Below are 13927 nucleotides of genomic sequence, written 5' to 3' on the forward strand. Positions count from 1 at the left end.
AGCGGTCTTCGGTTCCCACTGTAATCGCTAATGGTGAAGCGTCCGCGGTCCCTGGCAGGGAAGGAAAGGGCTGTGGGTTCATCTCGTGAGTTATGGTCACGTTGCGGAAATAGGAAGCCCGGCCACGTATCTCTCGGGCCCTTTTAAATACTTGTTGGAAAGCTGCAGAAAGTAAGAATCGCAGTGACAGGTCGTGCCGGGGGGAGCGTGTGGTTCTTGGCAGGAGCGAGCAGCCGATGGCCGCAAGCAGATATAAAATCAAGGCAAGCGTGCGGTGGCGCTTTCCTTGCTGTGTCTTCCTGGCTGCAAGAATCTGAAGTGTAGGGGGCTTCGAGGCCCCAGAGTCTCAAGTGAAGCTTAAACTTATTTTTATGCCTACGTAAGTGACAAGCAGAGTTCACATACCAAATTACGTATTTGTAAGGATGTTGCCTGGTAAGGGAGTCTGTACTTAAAATAATCTTTGCTCCTTTGGGCGAGCTTTAGAAGTTGTTTGCTGCTGCTGTGATGGAAATTGCACCAGACCGTGCTTTAAGACTTGAATGAGAAAGTTAAAGACCAATCGCTTTTATGATCCGTTGCCTTACTGCTGTTGAAAGTGGCTGTCTCACGCTTTCTGTATTACATGAAGCACTGGTCCATGATTCTTCAGAATAAGAGGCTATTTAAACTGCACGCTTTTGGTAAATACCTTGCACTGACTATATCCGTTTGCTGTCGTGAATCAGTAGAGCAGGTAATAAGCCAAATGTGTAATGGAGACGTAGTTGCTATAAATGACTTTTCCCTTCATTTAAGTGTATTGTTCCATTCAGACCAGCCAAATCTTGCACCTAACACATAGCTGTGGATTTTTTCACTCTTCTTTCCATGCAGCTTCTGTTGTAGTAAAACATTCTGTGGACATTCTTTTATAGGATCATAGAAATGGAGTTTGGAACTGATCTCAGGAGGTCACGTAGTCCAACCTCATGCTTGAAGCACGACTTGCCAACACTAGATCAGCTCAGCTCTACCTTTGTTTGAGCAAGCCCTGAAAACATCCAAGCATGGAGCACCCATCACCTCCCTGGGTGACTTGTTACAGTGCTGCACTACTCTCTTAAGGAATTTTTTTTCTTCAAATACAGGCCAAGACTGTATTTCAAGCTGCAGTTTGTAGTTTTTCACAACATCCCTGAAAAACATTGCTATGGTTGAATTATTCCTGTTTTAAGCTAGGATTGTGGCAAAAAGAATTTTTTTTTTTTTTTAGGTCAAGTAAACCAGGTTGCCTACTGTCTTTTGTAACCAACCTGAGACACTTATGGGGTGATCTTTCTCAGATGTCCCTGTATTTTTTTTCCTCATATAATATGTACGAAATGTTTGTCTCCTTATCCTGAGAATTTATCATTTTGTAAATGTGAAGTGAGGTGCCTAGGTAATGTGAGTCTACCACCAGTGGCTAGCTGAACCTTTTAGGATAACCTCAACAGGTGTATTATTGCAAAAATCTCTTTCTGAAATTAGCCACCTCTTATATTCCTCTACCTCGTGCCAGCCAATTTACATACTAAGTGAGACACAGGCATATGGAGAAGTCTAAATCACTCTTCACATCTAATTCTCTCCATGTAGTCTGCAGCTGAATGTAGTCTGGTCCCTGGTGAGGAGAAACAATATGTGATCAGATAATTGCTATAATATTTACGTAAGTGGGTAAAACTAAGCTTCCCTGGACAACCTTAATTTTTTAACATGTTCTCGATGAGTTCTTACAAGTGTCACTGTCGATTATGATGTCAGTAATAATATGGAATTCGCCTCTGCCTTGAGGACTTAGATCCACAGACCAGATCTCTAAATGGTACTGTTTGTCTGTTATAATCTCTGTGGATCTCCTGTCCTCTGTCGATGAGATCAGGTGGGATGTTGTTAGTGGGGCACGTGGCTAGCAGCACAGGAATGATGAGACTCCTGACTTTCCCCCTTCCTACAAGCTGTCTGCTAATCTGCTTGGGCAAACTCAGTTTGGCTACTTTTCCTGTTTCTGGTTGGAATATCATCAGAAATGGAATGTCATCTGTGCAGACTTAAATAGTAACTCTTGCCTGAACAGTATGAATCCTTACTCAGTTTAAAAAAAAAAAAAATACCGGTGGCTCCAAAGGGGACTTGCTGTTGTATGGGAAATTGTTTATCAAAGGGGCTGATCTGCAGTAATGCATGTACTTCTTACGGAAAACTGGACCATTCAGGTAAATCTCCTCCTCCGATGAAAAATAGCTAATCTAAGGCCACGGTTCTGTGACCAGCTGAGGCAGTCTAATTCCTTGCTGCTGGAAGTGAGAGATTTCATTCCTGTCTTCCTCTGGGCAATGTGTTCCTGTCCTCTGCATTGTCCCGGCTGTGTCACTTGTTAAATCCTTTTTTGAGCTTATTAACATGGCAGGAAGCTATCCAACTTTTTGCCAGACTAGTTTTTTGCTGTGTTAGTGAGTTGAAGTGGCTTACAGAATTATGACAGGTGTGCGCTACCCAGACGTAAGCAGCAGGTCTGCATGGCTTAGGGCAGAGGAAAGAGGAGCGGTAAGGTGTGCCTTCACTTAGTGAGTCAACCTGACAGCTCCCTACCTCTTGTGGAACTGCATCCTGACTTGCACATGGACAACTACAGTATATCAGTAAAACACAGTATCTCACTGAAGTATCTGAGCTACAGATACATGTGAACAATTCCATCTTTTTTCTCTCCCCCCCCCCCGAATTTCTTGCTTTGGCTAAACTTGAGTGAATTTTCATAGGGAGGAAAAGCTGTCCTGTTGATTCATGGTGAGAAAATAGATGGCTCGCTGTTGAAAGGGGGAGGTCTTGTTCCTGAAAGCACTCACCTTCCTTTTGCTGTCTCTAGCTCTTGTCTGATTGCACAGTAAGACAGTTCAACTTGCTATGCTGCTAAAAACTGCTCTTTAAAAATTTTTTTGGGTAAGTCTTTTGCTGTTTTAGCCAGTTGAATTGGTTTACTCTGCAAGCAGATAACTGCCAAAAGCAGTGTAAGGTAAACAGTTGAAATGTATTGGGACCGCGGGACTAGAATAAGGGAAGGGATTTTGAGAGTAAGAGGGAAGAGTGAGAGACCTCTCCCTTTCCATAGCAGCAGGCTACCCCATCTGTAATTAATGTGTATAGACCAAACTAGTCTGAAACCACAGCAGGTTCTTACTCAAGAGTTGCTAGAGTTATTGATAAACTTTTATAAGAAGGTAAATGTGGATATCCTTGCCTTCTCTTTGGAAAGAGCTTCTGTTCAAACTTAAAATAGTATATCAGTCTGAATAGATTGTTTAAATCCTCATAGTTCAGGTTTCAGTCGCTACATAGATAAAATTGTGGAGCAGCTTAATTATAGGAAGAAGTACTGATCTCATCTGTACTTTTATTCATGTTCTTTTAAGACTTTTATTACACAAAAGTTGTGGTGATGGCTAATGTGGCTCTAACTTGGTACATTAAACTGAAACACTAGACACTGTGGTAATTGTATTATTCTTGTGCATGATTTCTTGCTACCTTGTAGTTTGAATGGTTATGTTAACCTTAAAGTCGTTTGTCATGTGGTCACTGTTTTTGTGATGGTTAGATAGTGTTTACTTACGCTCTCAGCAGATACAGTTCCTTACACAAGATTCTACATTTCAAGATGTATAATTACACAAATCTTACATTTTCAGCTTTCCTTTACCTTATTCACGCAAATCTATTTACATATATATCTGTCAGAATTGAAGAAGTGCTTTAATATAACTGCTGGTTATCTCCACTCTTTCAGTCTGGAATCGAGCTGTTTGTGAACAGGCTTGACTCTGTAGAGTCTGTCCTTCCCTACGAATATACTGCGTAAGTATATTATGCTGTTTATGTCATTTTAGTTATCAGTTCTTCCAAAAAGATGAATTTTATTTACCTTGAAGTATCATCTACATCTTGCTGCAGCAGTTTGCCAGTGAGGAATGTCTGTTTATTTTGCTAACATAAGTTTACAAATACAGAATTTTGAAGGAGCAGATGGATGCATACATTGCTTCCTTCCTCTCAGTTGCCTTTGCTCATACTTTAGAAGTAGTGCATGGATTCATAGGCCCTCATGTAGGTCGAATCACCTCTTTAGAGTAACTTAAGGTTAAAATGTGTGTGTGTCTATATATAACATTTACTCTGCATTAGTTGTCATTTTAGAGATCAAAGTATTACTGCTGTCTTTAGTAGCCTATAGCCAGATGAGTTAAAGCGGTAATGAGGTGTGAACTTCCCATCAATTATCTTAATGAGGTGTTAAGTGTTTTCTTGGTACACATCATAGGAGTGCACAAAATGTATCAGTGCCTGGTACAACTATGTAAAGTTGTTGCTTCAAAGAATATTTTGACTGTTAATATTGAAGAGGTTAAGCACTAGTTATGTCTACACTTTAATGAACACAAATGTGATATACTTGAAATTAGGCTGGAAAAACTTGGAGGATGTGCTATTAAATGTGTTGGTGAATAGAACTGCAATAACCTGTTTATTTAATAGTGCTTGTTGTAAAGGAGCTGTCTGTATGCGTGTGTGTCTTTTTTTTTTTTTTTTTCTTTTTTTTCGTTGTAAAGGAGCTGTCTGTATGCGTGTGTGTTTTTTTTTTTTTATTATTATTCCCCCCCCGCCAAGAATATGCCCGTCATGTTTTTCTCTCAGACCTGCCATGAAACTCTACGCGAAGGTTTAATTCTTGGCTAAAATCCCTGTTAAAATAGGAAACTTCTAATTACTCAAGGAAACTTTCATGCTACCATGCTTAATGTAAACTGGGTTCTGAAATAGGCGATGAGGAGATTTGATTGTTGGTTTTATTTTGTTTTTTTTCAAAATGGGACTATGATTTTCACGCTTTGCTTTACAGGTTCAAGGAAGAAACTGTTGTCTAGAGGGAAAGCTGTATAGTTCCTTTACTTGTGATGAAGGTGTTGATTTGGGAGCACTGTTTGAGGTCTAATATTTGCAGCTGAGAATATTATATTAACTTTTGTGTCTTTTCTCTAATTCAGGTTTGATTTTTGTCAAGCGGAAGGAAAGAAGCGTCCCTCTGAAAACCTTGGCCAAGTATTGTTTGGAGAGAGGATAGAACCGTCTCCTTACAGGGTTTGTTCTCTGACAAGGGGTGTTCAGTAATATGTACGTTCAAATGTAACCAAAGGAGATCAGAATCTTGAAGATCCTCTTCACAAACTCTTTATCTCTAAGAGCTTCAAAATCTGAAATTCCACATAACAGAAATCTGTCAATTTAACCTAATTGTAACTATGCACTTTGCATTGTGAAACTGTAGCCTGAAATGCTGTGGAGGTTGTCTTCTCTCTTTGGAACCTGCCAAAACCTGATTCTTGCTCCTCAGCTGTCCTCTCATGAGAGGGAATTGAGTACTCTTATTTCTTGGAACCAGATCTGGAAATACTGAAGCTGTAAAATGGGAGAGTTAGAAATGGTGCTAGCTAGGTTGCCTTTTCTCTCGCTCTCACCTTCTCTCCTACTACATGGAGTAGGAGAGATGTACATGTTTCTTCTTTGTTTTGATGTACTCCTACATGTAGTAGGAGAGAAAGTTATCAGCTGAATCTGCCTGGGACAGCATTGCTGCTGTGAGGTCAAATGACTTGTCTGGTCAGAAAACAGGTTTTAATTAGTAACAAGGAGCTCTTAGTGTAGGGCACTACACAGTGAGCACAGGAGGGTTTCATAGCACATGCACCAAAAACCTCCTCTGGAGGCTTAATATACATAGTCTTGGTAATTTGTTAGGTGTTTTTATTATACTAGTATAGGCAATTATAAATGCATAGGGGAAACTTGTTAAATACTGAAATGACACAAAGTTTGTTACAGCCCTTTTGCTCATCTTTCATTTTTCTTAGTTCACATTCAACAACAAGGAGACGTGTAAATCTGTTTGTACAAAAACATATGATACCACAAAGCCAGAAGATAAACAGAAATTAGACTTTTTGAAAAAAAGTATGCTACTGAATTACCAACATCATTGGTAAGTTGATAACAAAATTCATGGATTGGTTAGTCTAGTATGTTGATGATAATTTAATTTAGTTTATCATTTTGTATTTGCAAGTTAATACAGATTGAACACTAGGTATTTGCACTGAATCTGTTGCCCTTCTGTTCTTGCAAAAGATGTTATATTGTTTGTCATCTTCATAAAAAATGTCCTTCACTTGAAGGATAAGCACCAGGTATAACAGAAACAAGCCTGTTCCAGACATAAAGCTTCGTGTAGTTTTTGTGCTGCCTCTGTGCTTACTGTAAAATACTGCTATTTCTTTGTATCTGTAAACGTAGAAGTTAATCTGCCCTAGCTTGAGAAAAGTCTTAAGGGACCTTCATTCCATTGCTGTGTTGTCTTTGTTTTCCTTGAGAGCCTTTGCACTCCCCTTCAGATGTCGTGTCCGGGAGATAGGATCAATGGTTCTGAGAGAGTGTTATGCAAAGTTTGTTTCTCTTATAGGATGTGCAAGTGAAAGGCGGCCAATGAAAATTAATGTATGAAATAATTTTGAGGAACGCATAAACACTTGGTCCTTTCCTATTCTCCGAGCCCCTCTGTAACCATCTGAGTCATCTTGGAGCATGCTGGGGCTCTGTTTCTGCTTGAACATTGAGGTCCTCTTCCGAAAAAAAGATGGGCGTTAAGGGTGGGGCAGGGCTGAATGTGTATGCTGAATGTCATGCTGATTTTCAGTTAGGATGTAGCCATGCTTTGCACCCACATCCAAATATTTATCAGCAAATATTTATCTGGGAAATATTTATCAGCAGGTTCCGTCTTGATATTGGAAATGCCCAGCCACACTATCTTTGTTTGTATGGTGCTTTGTATATTGGTATGCTGTGCTAACAGCAGCCTTTGGGTGCGAGGGCAGAAGGAAAAACTTTGGCGTGAAGTTGTCAGAGTTCCTGCGGCATGTCTTGGCAAGTAATACATGAGCATGATTATCCGACGTTGCCCATATGATTCCAAATATGTGCTCCCTGCTTCACAGAAACAAAGTTTTCGGTCTTCGTCTAATTAGATGAAAACTTCCTGGATACATTACTAAAAATGCAGGTGAAATGTTGAATGTTGCCATTGTCATTAAACGTTTTTCTGTAATGTCACATTCTGTTTCTTCAGTTTTGAAACAGCCACCCGTGCTGGAAAGGCAGTGAGTGCTTTTTCTACTGTTTTTGGGAACCAATATGGGATATCCTTTTTAGGGCTAAACTATGGCTTGCTGATGTAAAGCTTTCTGGGAACCTCTTGAAAATTAGTGTTGTTGAAAGTTGATAGATTAGGTCAGAAGGATTCATAGACAATAGCCATATGTTTATGGTAGTGAACCCAGAAGTAATAAAGAAACCCTGAAAGGCACAGCTACTTTTGTAGGGATTCGGAGTGTATATGCCTAATGCCGAAATAAATAGATCTTCAAACATGCTGGATTTGATGCATTCCTATTAAACGCTGCATATATTTATAATATTTATACCACTTTGATGCATGTTGGCGTGGCATAAAGCTTCAGCTTTAAAAGTTTGTGTATGTTTTGGTGTATAAATGAAAAACAGTTTCCCAAGGCTATGACCCTGTCACTCTTTGAAAGAGATTCAGCTTTTTTAGGAAAGCCCGAAACTTAAGCTGGCTATTGATACAGAAACAGAACTGTGTAAAACTAATCACACAGAAAAGTACTTTAGACTGTTTTTTTTCCCCTTAGATTAAATTGTTTTACAAATATACTTAGTGTATTTAAGTATTTTTTTTTAGCCTGTACAGCTAACTTGATAGGACTGTTCAGATTTCAGTAAGACGTAGTTCTTTTTTTCAGTGTGAAAACTTCCCTTTAAATTTAGGGCACTCCATACATATTCTTATATTCTTAGTTCTTTTAATAGCACTTCTACTGTTTGGTTTTTTGCTAGGCCCACTGCCCTAAAACTTTAGAACCAGTAGCATGAAGAATCCCTGTTTATGTCTGTTATGGTAACGATAGTCCCCCTCGGCCACAGCTTCACAAAGCGGAGGTGGCTGGGTTTTGCGATGAATGATGCCTGGTCCAGGGGTATGTTGTACAGGGATCAGCAAGGTAGCATAAGTGAGGATTTAAGAGGTTTATTATCCAGCTTCAACTTATCATAAATTCGTGGGGAACACAGATGGTGCAAAGTACTTTTAAGGTTTTAAAAGCCACTTAATAAGATTAGGAGTTGACATACTGAATTGAACTCAACAGCTATACTGATATCTTGGCTGACAATGTTCATCACCAGATGTTCTTGAGAGACATACAAGAACACTGTTGTATAGCATATTTGCCCCACGTGTATAATCTCTTCAAGTCATTTTAAATTTGAAGATTAACTGTGGAAAAATGATTTGCTGCTTAAACTATCAATTTGTTCCAGCATTGCTGCTTGAAGGCAGCTCAGTATGTCTTTGCTGTAGAAGACTCAAAGGAAAGCCTTTATCCCAACCAAACTCTTTAGCAGTAGGTTAGTGCTTTACCTGGTTTTGATTATGAAATGAAAATACTAACAAAAGTAAGAGCTATCTCTAGCATATATTATGGAGGTAAAATTCCAAATATGGTCCAAGTATAATGAATCTGCATCTGGAATAGTTCCTAATCAGCAACTTAATTGTGCCCTGTAGTAGCATGGTGAAACGAGTAGGATTTGGTTGGTGCTGCTGCTGTTCGCAACTCTTGTGATAGTCTTTGGAATCTCCCAAGAACCTGGAAACTGTGTTTTTGGAGGGCCTGTCTTCACCTCTTCCAGCGTGTCAGTATGAGACATGAGCATTGCTACTTACTTCTGTCTGGGAGCTAGTGGTAGGGATGACGCAGATTTTATGTTTTGTGAACAAAGGCACCACGTACCGCTGTTTTTACCCCCATATAGTCATATGCTTTAAAAAACAGTGCTACGTTGGAGACTGTTACAATACACAACAAACTAAATAATGCTTTGTTGTTGTCTGAAGTCATAATTTAATTCCTGTGTTTTACTAGGTATTAAATAGTACCTGATGAGGTATTATCAGGTATGAGGTATTTGTTAACATTAATAGCCTATGAATGAATGAGACATTTCTTTGTAAAGGATATTCAGTAGCTTGAAAAGTTTTACAAAAATGTGTGCTAAGTTGCAGTGGGATGTCCTTTTTTTTGGTCTAGTGATGCACAAAAAGTGGCAGTTGTCTCATCTCTTCATGTGTGAAGTTTATTAACAGACCTTTAAAAACATACCTTGGAGCAATTAATGTTGCCCTAAGGGCAGCTACTGAATTTTAAGTCTTCTTTGAATTACTTTCTTTTGGGATTTATCTTTCAGCTAGTTAAAACACTCAATAACGTAAAGAAACAGGTTTGTGGTTTTTTAGTAGTTCCTTTTACAAAAGGACAGGTGATAATTTTGGTATCTTTATGTTTAAAACTATATTTTTGGTTTTGACATTTGTACTGTTTGTAACATGTTGGATACTGTTTGTATCTTATTGTCTTATAATTTTCAGCAACTCCTCATGGGGGTGTGGGATTCCTTTACAAATTTTTCATTGAAATTGAACTATAAACCTACTGGGCTCAGGACTTTTAGGTAATATGAATATAAATCTTGTGAGGCAATAATGTAAAGGCAGCAGGTAAACAATGGAGGGAGGTTTGAAAGTGAATGGAGGGAGGTTTGAAAGTGATTACTTTGCCCAGTGTGGCTTACAATTTTTTGCTCGTGTAAACCATCTAGTTGAAATATTCCATACTCTCAGGGAACTGCAACTGAGGTCGATGGTCAGGAATTCACTTAAATAGCAAAAAAAACCCCACTCAACAAACTTGTACTTTAGCTTTAATGCAAAATAAAAGTTTAGATAGCGCCATGAAAAATGTATTTTGCAATGGAAGAGCAATGAGGAAGCTGGAGAATTAATAATGTGTGTGTGTAGGCAAAATGTTTTATTTTGTGTTTTGTCTTAAAGAAACTTGAAATTACCAAGTTCATTTTAGCTGATTTAGTGGATTATTTTGACCATTTTTAAAGGCAAAATAAGGAAATGTTAAATTGTTATGACTTTGGAGTGGGAGAGTTTTATGTATTGGGCTTCAGAAGGGGACTTCAGAAAGCAGCCTAGTGAATAGAATGTTTCGGTGGTCACAGACTAAGCCTCCTATTTCCAAGCCACCTTGTGAAGAAATAGACTGATTTCTTTTTTTTTTTTTTTCTAAAAAAGATAAAGTTTCAGTTGAAGAGCTAGATGCTTATATCTCATTTGGAAATTGGATTGGCAATCATGGTTAAGATCTGAAAGAAGTATTATTCTTGTAGTTAATCTTCCAATAATGAATGTAGCAAAGTTAGATTAATAGTAATCTGGTTTTGCTTCCATTGCACTGTGTATTTTGAAAGATTGTGAAACGTCACTGTGCCGTTTACAGGATTGTGGACAACATGCCTGTGACCTGGTGTTACGATGTTGAAGATGGCCTGAGGTTCTGCAATCCTGGTTTTCCTATTGGCTGTTATATTACAGAAGATGGCCGTCCAAAAGATGCCTGTGTTATTAATGTATGTTTATGCAATTATTTTTTTTAATATCCCCTTTTTACTAATTTAAAGGCTGGCATTTCTCCTATGTCCTGTTTCTATGATGAGTCCTCACTATCTTAAGAACCCTTGTTGCCTAAAACTAGGTAAATGTTTTGATATCTCTGCAAGTACCACAATTTGTAAGCCTCATCTAAGCCTAAGAACTTTGTCTCTTCTGCTGCATGATACAGAAGGGCTCTAAAAGACAGAGGGAAGAGATGAACGTGCATAGCATTTAGTACCTGTAAAGGGTGAAGGAGAAAAAAACCATGTCATCCTTCATTGCCTAAGAAGTCTGAACATTTGAAGGCTTGGACTTTACATTTTTGTGGGAAAGAAGTGTTTTCATGGAAGCAGGTTTGCATAGACATGTTTGTACCTCTGCATGGAAATTAATATTTGTTGAAGGACTGCTTTCCCTAAAACTCTGTGGGCTGATGGAAGAAGGGAGAATACAAGATTTCTGAGTGAACAAAGCTGCTCCAGTGAGAGACAGGTCTATTGGATTAACTGCTGGGGGTCCAGATAAATGCACTGTACGTGTTACGGAGATAATAACGCAATAGAAAATCCAGGATGTCTTTAGATTACCGCAGACCTCTTCCATGGAGAGGTCACTGAGAACCTGGAATAGGTTTTTGGTTTTACCAAAATGGTTGGTTTTACTTAATGGATCTTGCCAAAGATGACAGTTTCTGCAGTTTCTAATTTTGTTTCCTTTTCTCCATAATGAATTGGTTTCAGAGGCTCCATATGAATGGATGCTGGAAACACATTTATGATCAAATATGTAATCTGGCAATATTCTTTTAATCATGTTTAAATACTTGTTTTTAATAAAAGGAAAATAACCTTTGAAGGAGTAACTGAAGGACTGTAGAAGAACACGTTCTTTATATAACTTCTTATAATTAGGGTGCTTTGTATAAAGGGGTGGGGATAGAACCCTGAAGAAGTACTAATTGAACTTCAGTAGACGTAATGCTTGTGATTTAACAACCTCTTTAACTGACTAAATACCAAGCTGATGTTTCCCTTCACCTGAGATTTGTGTTCAGCATTCTTGGCTGCTGCTTGTAGTTCGTGCCTGTGCATCTTTGGTTTCAAATGTCAAGGTGGTTCTGTCACAGAGAGCAATTATTTGTATTGTTTGTCTTGGGAGGTTCTGTTTAATCTATGAAAAATATATACGTTGTTTTAAAATAGCTGATGTCTATGAAATGCTTCTGGTATGAAAGTTGTCACATAGTTATCTATTCAGTTTGCTACTTGAATAAAATGGGACATCTTCAGTTAACGGAATATTTTAATATATTTATAAATACATTTTCTATTTAATATGTTTTTCTACTTTTCAACTGTAGTAGACAGTTCTTAGCATTAACTTTTCTAGTTTGTCTTTTTAATACAAGGCTTTAATGCAAAGACTTTACTGTCTTTGTGTTCCCAGAATCCCGCCAGTCATCTTGTAGGAGAACTTCTTGACACAGAAACTGTTACACGGTCTAAAATTCTGTTACGTAAAGCTTCTGCCGAAGGCTTTTAGATGTCTTTATCTTTTTGATTGTTTAACACCGTCTTTTATCATTGCAGTCAGAATTTCATGAAAAAGATACTTTTTATATCTTCAATCACGTTGACATAAAAATATATTACCATGTTGTGGAAAATGAAGCTCTGGGAGCAAGACTGGTTGCTGCTAAACTTGAACCAAAGAGGTTAGTACTCAGAAGTAACTTGTCATCAAGCAGTGGTCCATCCCAAGGTACTTGCTTTGATTTGGGGACCTGTTGCTAGTCAGAAATGTTTTCAGATATGTCACCTGTAGATTAGCTTTCCTGTTGATTGATGTAGTCTAATGTAGGACAGTCTAACAGAATTTTGTTCTGAATTCGATAGATCTTTGTGCACTATTTCCTGTTTGGGCCAAAAAAAAGATAAAGTAAAGCCTGGAAGTGGTATGTGCTCAGTGAAGCAACCCTCATTTCCCTACTGAGGAACATTTTGTCTTGTGACGGAATAGGCCACCAGTGCCTGAGGCAGGAGTAATCGGAGTGCAACATTTGATGTCTTCAGCAATCAGGATTTGAATGGAATGATTTCACAAATATACTCGCTATTTGTTCTGGTGTCTGTGTGGCTTTTGCACAACTGATGTCTGTTTTATTATTTCTTAGCATCTTGTCTTTCCTTTTGCTTGTATTCTTGGTATAACTGAGCTTGTTGCATTGTTGGTCCAGCATCATGATGAAAGTGGTTTTTTCTGACAAAAGTTAGCAATTCTGTTGTTGTAACTTTGAGTGTTTTGGAGGTTCTTGGCAGTACTCAGGCTTCTTTAATTTTTGGTGCTCTGCTTTAGAGACTGTGCTCTCTCTAGTTTTCTTGTTAGAAGAGACAACTATTGTTTAAAAAGTTCAAGTATCAAACAGTCCTGTGCTTATGGTACATTTCTTATGAGTTCTGAAATTTATGAGGCATTAAGAACAATTTTTATATTTAAGGGAAGAATCCTGGATGAAATCGATGCTTGTGTAAGATGAATGAATTATTTCTTAAGAGTGTTGTCAGTGAAGCAGCTTTCATTCTGTGTTTTTTCTTCCTGCAGTTACAAGCATACTCATCCAGACAACCCTGATTGCTCAGGAGTACCTATGGATATAAGTAATAAGGCTAATGGAGAAGTCAAAATTGCTTACACATACTCAGTTTCTTTTGAAGTGAGTACTAAGTTTTCTGTAGTAGTTACCTCGTAAAATCATGTATTAATACTCTGAATTATAAAGATGGACAACTAAGATTATCTCAGAATAGTAAATTTGTGGTTTTAAAACTTTATTTGAACTGGAATGTCAGAGGTGGCTTGGGATTTAACCACATGCTTTACAATTTTGCATACCATCGCCCACACACTGAATGTGAAATGCATACGTGTTTTTTTAAAAGAATCACACTTTCCACATTTACCTAGGTTGTCTGGTAGTTAATTTTTCAATCCAAGCTCTAAGTCTGAGAAGTTGTGTGTTTCAGCAAATTAGTGTTGTAGGTAGGTTGAAGCTGATCATTTTCTGCTCTCCGCTGCAAAAGCTTTCTTCTCTTCAGGGTCTTCCTCCCATGGAAATTTGCAAAAGAGTAGGAAGCTGGTATTCTTTGTTCCGCTACTCTCTATTTAAAGACAGAGGAACAGTGTATCGGGCAACTGTAGGGAGCAGTGATACCTGAATATGTCTCATTCTGGTGACGAGCAAGAGATTTTTTTATTTTTTTTTTTTTTTAAATG

At 38.2% G+C, this 13927-nt stretch overlaps 1 protein-coding gene across 1 annotated transcript in view; it reads left to right on the forward strand.

Annotated features, from left to right (window-relative positions):
• The window catches only part of TM9SF2 (transmembrane 9 superfamily member 2), a 50746-nt gene that overhangs the window by 21812 nt on the left and 15007 nt on the right, over positions 1 to 13927 (forward strand). Inside the window, exons 4-9 of the mRNA XM_009333367.1 lie at positions 3812 to 3879; positions 5067 to 5160; positions 5931 to 6058; positions 10500 to 10629; positions 12244 to 12368; positions 13256 to 13367. Coding sequence (XP_009331642.1) covers positions 3812 to 3879; positions 5067 to 5160; positions 5931 to 6058; positions 10500 to 10629; positions 12244 to 12368; positions 13256 to 13367 — 657 coding nt within the window. The remainder of the gene's footprint in view (positions 1 to 3811; positions 3880 to 5066; positions 5161 to 5930; positions 6059 to 10499; positions 10630 to 12243; positions 12369 to 13255; positions 13368 to 13927) is intronic.

Source organism: Pygoscelis adeliae, unplaced genomic scaffold, assembly GCF_000699105.1.
Source record: "Pygoscelis adeliae isolate BGI_AS28 unplaced genomic scaffold, ASM69910v1 Scaffold48, whole genome shotgun sequence".
Classification (NCBI taxonomy): Eukaryota; Metazoa; Chordata; class Aves; order Sphenisciformes; family Spheniscidae; genus Pygoscelis; species Pygoscelis adeliae.